The 13,580-nt window shown below is 50.9% G+C and overlaps 4 protein-coding genes across 4 annotated transcripts; all 4 read left to right on the plus strand.

Moving 5' to 3' along the window:
- Positions 1 to 2,676: 2,676 nt before the first annotated feature.
- Positions 2,677 to 3,795, plus strand: POSPLADRAFT_1046772 (hypothetical protein; the record flags this gene model as incomplete). The annotated part of the gene is made up of 4 exons (XM_024479115.1): positions 2,677 to 2,814; positions 2,877 to 3,247; positions 3,311 to 3,437; positions 3,493 to 3,795. 4 exons carry the CDS (start codon positions 2,677 to 2,679, stop codon positions 3,793 to 3,795), a joined length of 939 nt encoding a protein of 312 aa, XP_024339292.1.
- Positions 3,796 to 4,880: 1,085 nt separating this feature from the next.
- POSPLADRAFT_1040054 (hypothetical protein) lies at positions 4,881 to 5,335 on the plus strand. Its single transcript, XM_024477659.1, has one exon. It carries the CDS (start codon positions 5,124 to 5,126, stop codon positions 5,295 to 5,297), a length of 174 nt encoding a protein of 57 aa, XP_024339293.1. The 5' UTR covers positions 4,881 to 5,123; the 3' UTR covers positions 5,298 to 5,335.
- A 1,559-nt stretch (positions 5,336 to 6,894) lies between these two features.
- POSPLADRAFT_1046774 (hypothetical protein) lies at positions 6,895 to 8,321 on the plus strand (the record flags this gene model as incomplete). The annotated part of the gene is made up of 9 exons (XM_024479116.1): positions 6,895 to 6,999; positions 7,053 to 7,207; positions 7,269 to 7,315; positions 7,368 to 7,496; positions 7,548 to 7,649; positions 7,708 to 7,774; positions 7,827 to 7,905; positions 7,970 to 8,072; positions 8,125 to 8,321. The coding sequence occupies 9 exons, from the start codon at positions 6,895 to 6,897 to the stop codon at positions 8,319 to 8,321; spliced, it is 984 nt and encodes a 327-aa protein (XP_024339294.1).
- A 4,352-nt stretch (positions 8,322 to 12,673) lies between these two features.
- On the plus strand, positions 12,674 to 13,402 carry POSPLADRAFT_1142389 (hypothetical protein; the record flags this gene model as incomplete). Its single annotated transcript, XM_024485415.1, has 2 exons — positions 12,674 to 12,792; positions 12,877 to 13,402. The coding sequence occupies 2 exons, from the start codon at positions 12,674 to 12,676 to the stop codon at positions 13,400 to 13,402; spliced, it is 645 nt and encodes a 214-aa protein (XP_024339295.1).
- Between the last annotated feature and the right edge of the window lie 178 nt (positions 13,403 to 13,580).

Here is a 13,580-nt window from a genome sequence, read left to right on the forward strand (position 1 = left end):
CACTGGTGAAAACCAAGAGGTGAATTTGTCTAGGGAGAAAACGCTAGCTCGAGATGATGAACTAAATCGCGAATCAGAAGGACTGCACGTTGAACATTTCCCGGCTTGGCCTGCGACCTGTGTTTGACGAGCTGGCTCGTCAAAATGAGTGAGCAGTGATAACAGACACCATGTCGCGCGGGTCAAACCTAACCGAGCGACCTCCCACTGAGGATATCTCCGCGACTACTGAGCATATCGTCTTGATTTCTGATGCGCTAGACTCTGTTAGTCTGTCTTCAGGCTCTAGTACCAGAAGCATCGTGAATTCACGGCATTGAAATTTCATCATCTTCGGCACTCCTGAAGTAGAATTGTTCTTGCTCGTGAGCATGATATCGGAAACTCGTCGAACGGGTATATCTGGAGCTGAGCGGGCGCTGTGGATGGTCTGGTATCTGGTTGGTTTGTCTTTCACATCTTATTTCATAATGTTCACATCCTTGGGCGCGATCATCGTGTCTTTGCTCATCCTTCGCACATCTCGAATGACATCCTTCTGTAAGGTTCTATCCTGCTTCGGCTACCATACATCCGCCAGAACGCAGCGAGGACGATGAGCTCGGGTGGCTACTGACCCCTTCCGTCCACTTCCATCACCATTGCGCGTCCATAGTCTCTCTGAGTCACGAGTCAGGCATACACCTTGAAAGAGTACAAATGGCATGTCAGATAGCTGCCGATGTATCCGCACAGCTACAAACAGCTCGGTTAATGGAATTCAATGTATCTAATACCTCTCAACAGGTATCGAAAACCAAGTTCTATCCGCCATCCGCCTCCGGGTTTCCCTGTGGCATGACTTGGTATTAATCACTGTCTGCTTCTGCCATTGTGTTCTGCATTATCCACTTGCAATCGTCTTACACATGATATTGGGAATGAGGTCTACAGCAGCATGAGGTAACTAATTAAATTTGCAGTAATTCAGGTACGCCACAGCTCTTGCTGTAAATGTAAGGGATATTACAGGCCGCTTGAGCAATATAAGGTCGCATACAGCTCCAGAATCATTCTGAAATACGAAATAATCGCTGATGGTCTTGATACCCGGCTATGCGAAGAGTAAAATGGCTGAGAAACAGGGCCATTTATGAGCTGAGGACGCAAATGATGAGATACTTGCCAATGTGAAAGACATGTTGAAGACCACCAAACTTAGTGCGATGGTCCTGTGGAAGCTGTGAAATGCTCAAATGAGAGTTTCAGCCCCAGAATGCGGCGTGTGACGAGGTAATCCCGTCAATATATGAACTCGATTGGCTCGGAGCATAGCGAGGACGGAACATAAGAAATGAGGCAGACTTTAGAAACACTCCGCAGCTGTATCAGGACGAGATGACCAGCGCAGCGGAAGCCAGGACGATATACTCAACAGTTGCCGAGATATTCGTGTTCTCGGTAGGAGATCGTTCGGCGAGAATTAGTTTATGTCTGACGCGCGCGACGCCTCTCGCGAAAACAACTGTTACTCACCAATCATCTTACGATGCACAACGACCACCTGCATGGCAATTCATATCGTGAGCATTCGTCTGCGATGTACAGACGCGGGTTGCATTGCATAATGCCATCGCAAAGAGCCGCCTAGCGCGCTCCGGCGAGCTTCTTCGAAAGATAGCTTCGATCCGAGGAAGTGGGAAAGAAAGCTCTATGAAGAAGTCAGTTGGCGCTGGTATTGGAGCGACACATGCAATGCGCGCCAAGTTCATGGTGAATACGGCGCTAGGAGAGTGGACTGCATGACTGTTATCTTCTCAGAGGGCTCAATACGTCGACTGCCTGTATTGAGGATTGTCAGTTAGTTCAAGGCGCGTTGAGGATATGGTTCTGGACAGCAGAGCGAACGAGGCTGCAAGAATTCGCCAGAAACCTCGATGTCCATACAACCTAGATATTAGTTAGTACGTGAGAGCCCAGATGGGCCCAGATGAATGGATAGTATCTCGAGCATCACAACGCTGGAATGGGCACTGCGCACAACCGAGAGCATACACGACTAGGAGAATACTGCGTGGGTAGTCCTCACTCCCGCTAGCCGCTGCATGCGTGACGATAGAACGGGAGTCAAAAACGTCAATACGAAGGGGTACTCGCCACTATAGAGATAGGTTCCCGCTACGCACAAGGTTGAGACAACACTTTTGTCGTGCGTAGAGCAGGGTCTCGGCGTCTCTGCATGAGGAGCTAATAGTTATCCCCAAGGAGACAGCGGTGGTACCTAGATGTATTGAAAGAGGTACGCGTTGAACAGTGTCCCTGTCTCCGGCGAGACCGAGTTAGTATCGCTCTCGTGAGTGCCTGGTGACGGATGCTGTGGGCGTCAAATAATTGCGGCGGATCATAGTGCGATCAACGGACCCACTGGGCTGGACACTGATCTCGATTCCCGTTGTTATCGGAAAGTGTCCTTCGGCGGCTCCGGCGCCTTCGAGGGCGGCATCGGTGCCTCCCATGCATGCCTACGTTCTAACTCTGTTTGGGCATTTGCAACGGGCATCACGCATTGCGATGCAGCCGTCACATCCGGATCGCATCGTGCCGTGCCATCTGAGACATAGCATGAACGCTTGTGAGGATGTCATTTAACGACGCAGGCTGGATGCGGGTGCCCCTCAGCATTCCGCACAGCGCACCATGGCATCTCACACTCTCCTTACTCTTCCTAAGCTTCAGGATGAGCTCCTCGCTCACCCCATTATGACTTCGCTGGGCAGTCTCGCCCTGTCGACCTTCATCTCCCGCTCCATATACGGTATCATAGACTGGAGGCCCGTACGTTAGCTTCAAGTTATTCTTGTGATGACGAAGAGTATCACTGACCTGATGTCCCGCAGGTACTCATATGTGTATCATCCGATGTAATCACCATTGGCCTCGACCACTACAATGACCAGGCGTCAGCGTTGGCCGACGCAAAGAAGACGTCTAACAGCGCTGTGATGTCTGTCTTCACGCGTGCGCGGGTCCTCCTCATCACCAATGCTATCCTTCTTGTTTTCGCACTCCTCTCGTCTCCTCCGTCGACTTGGTTCATCACCGCGTGCTTCATCACGCCCGCTCTGCTTTGGGACACGCCACTCTTCCGCCGAAAGGCAGGGCCCAAGGTCAAGAAGACTAAAGCGGAAAAGGCCCAGGAGTCAAAGAACGGCTTCGTTATCAAGCGCATCCCAGGGATGAAGGCGGTCTTCATCGGTATTATCCGAGGGTGAGTATCGGCTTGGGCTCCTAAATGCTAAGTTGCTGACAACTGCTTTGGCGCTATCGAAAGATGTGGTACATTTGCGGTGGTCCATTCTATCCTTTCCCGTTCATTCCCTCCGGATGGAATCGCATCTGGTCCGTGGACCCCTACGCAAATCATCGTCTGGTCTACTATCAACAGGACTTGTCACGCTGTACGTTTTCAATTGTGCTCACCTCCTAATTCGCAGCTTCTGATTACACCTTCAGGTTATGGCTGACGTGCGTGATTTCACGGAAGACTGGGAGTTGCAGGTACCCACCATCCCGGTTCTCCTCAAGTCCGTTCACCGGACGAAGGTGCTCCTGACGGCCATTCACCTGCTCACCCTCGCTGTGTTCTTCAACAACATCTACATTATCTTCGCTTCTTTGTACGCCATTGCGCTTGTCTGGATGCTGGACGAGAACAGCCCGAGAAAGCTGTATCGTCTGAGTTTCCACTCGCAGACCCTAGTCGCACTGGTGTATGGTGCTATACAGTATTACAATCAGTTTATCAACAATCACTAGATACATATTTAGAGTCTGTATACTATTAGACTCACATAAAGAAGGCATTACCAGACAACGAGCTCAGTCGCAGCTCGCAGTCATTGTGAAACACCGTGTGAGAAGCGAGCGTTTCCTTAAAGGGTTCAGATCCGGTTACGGCCTCAATCGAGATCAGCATCAGATTGGGCGCTTCAGTCGCGCCGTCTCCGGTTCGAGATGTGCCAAGTACAACTCTTCAAGTTCCGTATTTATACCACGGAATGGGGAACCTTCGTCCATACAAAATCTAGCCGACCGACTTGAGGCCGCCACAACGTTTACCATCTCATGTTGCCTGAGCAATGCGAAGTAGTAAATAACTTCCTCGTAAGTTGTACGAATCATCTATTTTGAACGAATGCTGATTTCAATTACATCGAGGTAAGGCGCGGTACCACGCCCATGGAGTGGCGCCTGCTCTAGCATGATGGTCAGTAAGCAAACAAGTTTTGTTAAACCTCCTGTCATTCTCGGAGACACTATAACGAGCTAGAGTGGGAATTACAGAACACACAGCACATGCTCATGGTGATCTGCATATGAGCTTTCCGCATACGTCACCGTCCACCCCACCTGTGAAAGAAGCCTTATCTTTCGAATGGAGCACACGGCCCTCGACACGGACGCCCTTGAGAGGGCGTATCAGTCAGGGCTATCAAACGCTCTTGTTTGACGCCGCATTGCATTAGCGCGAAACGGTGGCATAGAACGGGGTACAAGAGAGAAAGAAAGCTACGATTCGATGCAGTATGGGTGAGCGCGATATCTTAGTGTTCGAGGTTACGATAAGCCATAAGGCGTAGCGCAGTCCGTCCCCTCGGTATGAGGCCAGATCCTCAATTGAAACAATGTCCATGGAGAAGCAATTGCCTCGCTTTGGCAGCCATGTTAGCGCGGCTTTGGAAAATCAAATTTGTTTCTTCTGCGTGAGATGGTGATCCGCGCGTTGTATGTGACCGATGCTGAAATAAAGCGGCTCTCCTGCGAAGCCGAGAAGGCCTGGAGTGCTCAACGATATACTCGATAATTGTTATACACCACGTTCCTGACCCACGCTCAGGACAGAATCCAAAACATTTTGATATTGAGGTACGCGTTTCTCGCGTACCTCTTACAGAACTCCAGGCATTGTTGGCAATATCGCCATGCTACTGACATCTGTCACTCTCCACGCTTTCTCTCTTTGACCCGCCGGCTTGGACACGTTGAGACTGCACGCGGCTCGTAACGGTTGAAACTATCCGTCAGGGCGGCTATATTAAACTGAGGAGGCTGTCCCGCAGCAACGTGGTGCAACAACTATCACAATGCACCATAAGGGGATGCTTTCCCATCTACGGCGAGTGTCAAGTGCTACAGAGCAAACTGGAGTCGACGTTTCCGCGTACTCGATGTTGCGGTGCTTCGGCCTGATTTGGTTAGAGCTTCGTCGGTCTCCCTCGATAGGGAAGCTGGATCCCGAGATTCGGATCTATGACTGAGGGACGTTCCGTTCTGTCGGAGCTAGCGTATGCGTTCGGAAGATTAAGCTCGAGAATGACAAGACGCGCACACTTTGAATTCCACATGCTTCTTCCTGGGCTGGCGCTCCGTGTCGCATCATCGCCGCACGTCGAAGACACAAGGCGGCGCTGGCCACTAGTTGTTGACGCGCCTCTCTCTAGAAGCTACAGCGACAAAGAGCGATCTCCGTACAAACCGTTTCAGTCGTACTGCCTGTGTGCTCCTAGCGGACGCCAATCATACCCCCATGGAGAAGGCCCTGGCTACAACTGCTATGTACATCGCGCCATATCGCCCAAGGTCCAACTGTCAACGCGCAATCAAATGTCACATAGACATGCCAAGTTACCCCATTCTGTCATCGATGGACGCCGGCACGCCGAGCCGTGTAGAGATGCGGTGATGGCGATCACTGCCATGAACTCATAATCACAGCCAGACACTTAGCGGTGACAAGGGTTAGACTCAAACAGTGCTAATCTGGGTATTCAGCTACTACCAGTCGCGTAGGTGGCGAATAAACTCTATACAGCACAGATACAGTGGGGCCAGTGGCACATTGCGGGTTTTCCGCAAACTATATTTCGGTCAGACGTCGCTCATCACAAAGCTTCTGTCTTTCTTATTCGATTGCGCATTGATCATGAAAGGATCCTCCAGGCTTTCTGAAACTTCGGATGCTGATTATGGGCGCACCGCCTGTATCGCGCCTTTCAGATAGACCTCGGCACACGCGCGCTGGAACATAAGATGACATGGCCACAACGTTCGTTCGAACAAGAGTCGCGTTTCAGGGTGTGCAGTATTCGTAGGGTACATCTATTCGCTGATTGAATTGACAGTAGTCACGGATAACGCGTCAGATGCGCCAGAAACGATAACTCACGCACAGGTGTACCACTGGAGCAAGATTCAAGACCATCTGTCCTGCGCTTTGACTCCCGATCAACGGCGTGCAGCCACTTTGCGAATCTCGGGAAGTCCAGATGGGCTTATCGCTTACTGTCATAGCGGTCTGGTACCGCGGCATTCAAGGGTGCCGGTGGAAGCGGGCGAGTTCAATCCGTGATGGGTACTAAATCCGGTCTCGAAATTACTGTCTTGGCATGAGACAGACGTTGGGAATTGTATGATATAGCCTAGCCATCAAGAGACGACAGTATCGAGACAGCCTGCGCAAATGTCAGGCCAATGTCTTGACAAGCAGCCTTTGGCGAAAAGATTGATATGGAGAGCAAAGATTCAGGATTTCTCTCCCGTTTAAAACTCCGGGTCCCGCGGCCGCCCACGTGGGAAACTCTCGATCTGTGTGATGGGAGATCTAAGCCCTGAGCGATCAGGCTGACACACTTGCGGTTCCCTCTGCATCACAATCATCGCAGCTCGCCAGCCTCGAAATTACTGTCACCGAGTATATTTACCATATGCGGCGAGTCTGCGATTAACGCTTGAGGAGTACACTTAAATCGCTCCGGACGGTCAGCCCGACTCTCATCGCCTTTCCCTCCAGTATCTACACCTATTCTCACCCTTCTAGATTTATTCAATATCTTCTCCCATATTTATACTATCACAATGGGTTCTATTGATGCTTTTGAATATGATCCCACTTGCTTCGACTACGACACTCTCAGGTACACCCTTGCCCGCCACTCGGAATGGCGCCAGTCGGATGAGAAGGTATGCAGCATCATTTATGTGGGTTCTGGTCACTTAACTGTATTTGTCAACAGAGCGTCTTGGAGCCTTACACGTACTTGATATCCCACTCAGGGAAGGACGTCCGTGGCCAAATGATCAACGCCTTCAACGAGTGGCTTCACGTCCCCAAAGACCAACTAGCGATCATCGGCAGAATTGTAGGAATGCTTCATAACGCTAGCTTACTGTGAGCGGAACCCATCATTATCAATTGAAGCTTGCGCCTAACGTATACGTTGAACGCCCAGCGTCGACGATGTCGAAGATGACTCACAGCTTCGGCGCGGTAATCCTGGTATGTCCAAGAATATTTTACACAAAATGTAACGGCTGATCTCTTGTAAAAGTGGCACACAAGATCTACGGCATCCCGCAAGTCATTAACACGGCGAACTACGTGTACTTCCAGGCATTCCAGGAGGTCTCAGCGCTGCAGGCGTCCTGCGACAAATATGACCTTCACACCATCGTCATTGGTGCGCAGTACAACCCGAGGAGTGGGATTCATGACTTACCCGGTGTTTCAGACGAATTGCTCAACCTCCATCGCGGGCAAGGACTCGATTTGCTCTGGAGAGATACACTTACCTGCCCGTCTGAGCAAGAGTATATCGCCATGGTTAACAACAGTACGCAACGTGACTCTGCAATCTTTTCGCCGTGACTCACTATGAAATTGCGTATCAGAGACGGGCGGTCTTTTCCGCCTTGCGGTCCGGCTGATGATGGCCAACGCCACCACAAGCGTCGGGGTGTGCGTATCTCCATCCTACGGGCTTGAACAATACTGAAACAGATGGAAAAAGTGACTTCATCCCGCTCGTCAACTTGATTGGAATCTACTTCCAGATCCGTGATGATTACTGCAACCTGCGGTCAAAGAACGTTAGCATCGGCCTTTCCGCTATCTGAAGGCACGAGACGGTGGCTAACGCATTTGTCTGATTAGTACGCGGCAAACAAGGGTTACGCCGAGGACCTCACCGAGGGAAAATTCTCCTTCCCCATTGTCCATGGTGTGAATACCGACCCCAACGACCGGTCGCTCCTCAGTAAGTTTCACCTTCGTCCCGGCCGCTTTCGCGTGCTCACCAATCGTCGTAGGCATCCTGCAGAAGCGCCCCTCGACCCCGACGCTCAAGGATCACGCCGTGTCGTTCCTTGAGAACCGTACGCGCTCGTTTGACTACACACGCGACGTGCTGCAAAAGCTCGAGCGGCAGGTGCGCGATGAGCTGGCCCGGCTGGGTGGTAATGCGGGGCTCGAAGTTATCGTCAATGCACTATCCAAGACTGAGTAGAGGAGCATCATTTTGTGCCATAGAACTGCCTAGACTTATCCTACAATCGTTCCTCCTTTTATTTATGATATTGCTGTTTGTACCACTCTGTACAGCAGGAGGTGGAATGGGATTTCATATATAGGGCTCCCAGCGAGCAATGTCATCCACCTTATTGAGACTGCCTAATATGTGGGCTAAGAATTAGGCGAGATGCATTCCGGGGTAAAGTTCATAGAAGGGCTGCCCACATAACCCTGCTCGTCCAATGTGTGGCGCTAGCGAGAAGTGTGTTTCACGGACGCTGGCATATATAACCCAGGGAACCCGGGGGGGACTTCACAATTCCCTGTTTCCCCTACAGTACTCTTGTACGCATTGTCTCTCACTACGGCATCGAGAGCGAGAGCTAACTGACCAGTTGTTTTTTAGTTTTGTCCAGGGACAAATGGAGATACTCCCTTCCTTCGTTGCTGCGCCCGTTCAGAAGATGCGCCTGGTGCGATCTGCCCTGCACGGCCACCTGCGCACCTTTCCACGACTTCTGGCGACACTGCTTTCCAACGACAATGTGCTTCTTGATCGCGCAGCGCGTCCTGTGCCTGCCCGAGTCAGATCACTTGACGTGCCCATCCTGTTCAGCGGCCCTGCACGTCCAACAGCACAGTTACGCGACTACATCAGGACATTGCAGATGCATGGATTGATGCGCCCACACATGCCCGTAGCGAGGGCTGTGAAGGTTCCCCTCGAATTACCCGATCCGGAGCTGTTCGATGGACGTGCGCGGCGGAGGACGCGGGTGCTGTATCGTAGTGTCTGATGGTGAGGATGTCATTCTGTGTGAAATATAGACGGAGCGAGGTGAGTGGCGCATCACGCTGTCGAAAAGTCTGATTGACCCACGTGGCTACGCATACGCTAGATTATTGTGATGCTGCAACGCACCTGCGACATCATAGACAAAGTGCACGCAATCCCTCGCGGACATTATAAGCCGCGGTAGAACGGAACTAGGACGTATAGAGTCTAGAGAGTGGTTCCTGTACATCATAATAACTCAGAAAGTCTGTTTCGCATATTTAATATTTATATTATTGTCCACAGTGCCGCGTTGTCATGCTCGAATGTGCAGTCTCTGGCTCGAAGAGTTTACAGGTCTTTTAATTGCTCTATAGCAGTGCATGGCTTGCGAAGGCACGCTATATTGACATGTAAAGCCATTATTTACCGTCAAATCACTATGGTGGAACCAGTCACGTGACACACGGGCGTCTGGCCGTCATACTTGGCAGCAAATTTGGTGGCTCTCGTATAACCGCCACTTAATATGGACCAGTATCGTGCGAGTCCTCAGACGGCCATACGACTACAGTCGGGACGACTACAAACGACGGCGACTATTCCCACACTAGCAACGATCCAGCCACGCCAGGCGCTAGCGCCTGAAGGCCTGAGATACGCCGACGAAGTCAATATTACCCTTCGTTTCAGAGTTGAAACAAAGTTCATACAGCCCGACTTCATCTTGCAGGCATCTCTGTGCGGTTTTCCATACAATTTGAAGTCACAAGTCACTCAACAGCAGCCAGGCGCAGTCATTGGCCCCTCGTACATGTCTCAGTCGGATGCCTGGGTGCCTGGCTGTGTATCGGCACTATATCGACGGTAAATTACGCACGCGGAATAGCAGACCGTGTCTGCGCGAGCCGTAGACAAGTCGAGACGACGTCTTGACTATCATACAGTCGATGATTCATTGCTCTAGTTGTTCCAACGACTGGGGTGACTGACAGACGACTCGCACAGAACTGATACGGTCTAGTCGGCGATGGTTGCTGGTCTTGCGTGAGAGTGCTCCAGAAGGGCACGGTGTGTACCTGCCCGCAAATGGTGAGAGGAAGGGGGGGGCGAATATCTTCGCTACCCGGCGCGCGGGTCGAGCAGAGAACATCACACGTGTGGCGAACCGGTGCGCCCGACGTGGCGGGTGGCACCTTGCTAGGGCCCGCATTGACGAGACTTGCATGAAATGTTTTAGACCCTAAATATCCAACGCGCATTCTAAGACTTGCAGCTCCCCTAGTCGACTTGGTGACCTGGCAATGTATTAGTCAGTCACGGTCCATTTATCGGGAGTCGGCACGTACATTGCATCTATTGATCACTGTTCTACACAAGCTTAACAACAGTCAAGGTTCTTGTGAGTGCTATCTAACGGAGCGCGAGCACGCCTGTCGAGTAATCCTGTGCGTACATCCTCTTTCGACGTTTTATTTGTTATACATATGATCGAGAACAGCTGAAGCGCTTCTTCAATAACAGTCCGGAGCAGCTGTATTTTCAACCCTTTTTTTGATACTGATGAACAGAAACTGGCCTGCTCCAGGCTAACCGTATGTTATTTGTCTCGTTAAACATAATCGTGCTGACACTGACTCTATCTCGCAGCGGCTATAGCTTGACCAGGGCTCTTCCCCCAGAATCATTGGAGAAATAGCACTGGCATATCAGTAAAGAGACGTGGGTGGCATGCGTAGACGTGCACCTCGTTCACGACTGCCCACCAGCCAGAACTGACCACTCCCGCCCGATCACTACGGAAATTGTGTCCTAAACTTGTACAATGTAAAGGCTTATTGAATATCTGACGTTCGTGAAATGACCGACATCCGTCTTGATTAGGAGTGGAACCGCGACTGCAGACACTTCCACCTCATGATTGCTCTTAATGGAAGACCTGCCCATGATGTATGGTCTGCGTTGTCTTGCGCGTTGTGCTTCAAGAGGTTATGCTCGCATCCGATCGGCCACTCGAAGGCGGAACCTAACTGCCATGGCCACGCCACACGTCGGGGTCCAGAGTGTCTACATCTACATCTATCGGAAGGGCGCGATACACTCCACCCATTATCTAGATCCGAAGTTTCAGGAAGCCCGGGGAATATGCGACAGAGCTAATAATAATGCGGCTATTTCATCAGAAGTGAGCGCAAATTTGTGCGTCTATTCGACTGTCTTGGCGGGCGACATCCGACCGAAAGACAGCCAGAAAGGCATCCAATATACCATCGGCGCCACTGTATCTGCGCCGTATCTCGTTTCATCACGCATGAGTGGCCGTTCGTCACTTAGACCGCTGACACTGGCTGTAATCCCCAGGTCATCGATCTATCAGTTTAACGGCTGCTATATGTAATTGCCATCCGAGTGTGATTGCGAGTGCATGGCGGCAATCATCATCACTGTATCTCAAAGTCCCCATCTCCCGCCATTGATGACATTGCAAAGTAGGCTCAGCGTCCCTACAAAACCGATGAAGTGAACGAGGAACTGATCCATCTCTGGAAGGAAGACGAAGCGATATGTCCTCTAGAAGGTGACGCGCGTTGCTGCGTCTGCAAAAAGCCGGGCGCTTTGTATCGCGATTCTCCCTAACCCCGCACAATTGACTATACCTAAGGCACAAGGAACCATTCAATACTCAGCTCCAATATAATCACCTCCGCTTGCTATCGGTGAACATAATGGTTCGATGGCCTGATTTACTAGGGTAACATAGCGTCTGATCCTTAGCGCGTCTGATCCTTAGCGCGTCTGACATTGCCGTTGGACACAGCCATACTCAATTTCGAGTGCAGCTCAAGAGCGGTATTGACTAGGCCACTCATTTTCCGCTCTGTTTCCATACTCAACAAATGCTCAATTCTGGCTCTTCTCAAGCAAGAGCCAGAAGCCGACTACTCACCTATCACACGCAGTACTAGCACCGACCGACTATATAGGAAGGGCTGACGATGCACCTGAGGTTCCATATGTCAAGTATGCGATTCCATTCATAGCCCAGTATTTCCGGCGCATGGAGTGGTGCAGATGACCCCGAAAGCGACGGTCTCTACAATGAGCAGAACGGGAGCAAACAGTTCAATACGGGTGAACTCGTTGCAGCAAGATGTCTTTACAATACCACTACGTCAGATAACATAACATCCGGACGATCCTTGTGAAGAGACGGCTCGGTGAATGATGGCAACCTTTGTGAGGCAATCGGTACGACCGGTAGGTTCATGTACATGCCACAGTCGTAGGTAGGGATGGGTTCGTTACGAGCTTGTGCACCGCAACAACATCTGCTGGACAGCAGAGAATGCTGCCATGTTCCATATCTGAGAGGATTATGTCAGACATCGATATCCTTACAGTGTGACAATGGGCGAAGCCTACCTGCATGCACAACAAGGCAGAAATCGCGAGGGTGATTGGGACCTCACAAACTCTGCCAACAGCGCGTGCATTACACTAATCACCATGGCTGCTCGGTTTGCATTTTTAATTCTGGTTGTACCCAAATACTCCCGTTATCGAACAAGGAAATGTGTGACGAAGCCATTTTAACGTCCAATTTCGTCGACACGGTCTTTTACAAGCAATATTTGCGGTCTACAGATAAAGCCCACCCGTATTACCTTGAGGGCATCCCAAAGTCCGTTTGGTGCGTCGAATGACCGGAATAAGACAAGCTGCCAGCACTTCCGCTCTTACGTGACGCGACGCAGAAACGCACGTGCCGTCACAGTTCAGTCAACGCCACAACGAGCCACTCGTTCACTTTGTCTATAAAGATCGTCAAACTGAATGTCCACTTTCTCCGTTACACAAGCTTAGAACCACTGACTGGTCTAACCATGGCTCCTCACAAGTTAGAATGCAAACCTCTGGACAAGACGCATGTCGCGCGGGTTTCCATTTCACCACCACTGACTTCGACGAATGACGTACTGAACGAAGACGTCCTGCTCATGATTGTGTCTTATCTCGCCGCCCCTGACATCCACTTTCTTTCCGCCACCTCGCGGCAGCTGAGCTATGTCGCACGTCCCCGAGTACTTGCGAAACTGGTGATCAAGAGGTTCCACGAATTCGACAAGGCCTACGAGCTCTACATGTCCGACGGACCGGGACGACTCGAATACCTCCGCGAGCTCAAGACATGGCTAGGTGACAGGTTCGTTAAGCGAATTGCGGTGTCCTTTGCCGATCTTTTGGAAAAGGCGCCGAATCTGCAGCATATTGTGCTCAATAACGCAGAAACATGGCTATGAATATCACCACGTATCGGGATGGCAATCCAGAATTTTGACAATATACAAGACCTCTCACTATAACAAGCAGGCAAGCGGACACTGCACGTTCTCCGGGGTATGCGAAGTAGGCCCTCGGGACTGTATATTGACTGCGAGCGTCGTCTAATAAGCTGGACAGAACCTGACTGGACTCCTG

The sequence above is a fragment of the Postia placenta genome, assembly GCF_002117355.1.
Source record: "Postia placenta MAD-698-R-SB12 unplaced genomic scaffold POSPLAscaffold_7, whole genome shotgun sequence".
Taxonomy (NCBI): Eukaryota; Fungi; Basidiomycota; class Agaricomycetes; order Polyporales; family Adustoporiaceae; genus Rhodonia; species Rhodonia placenta.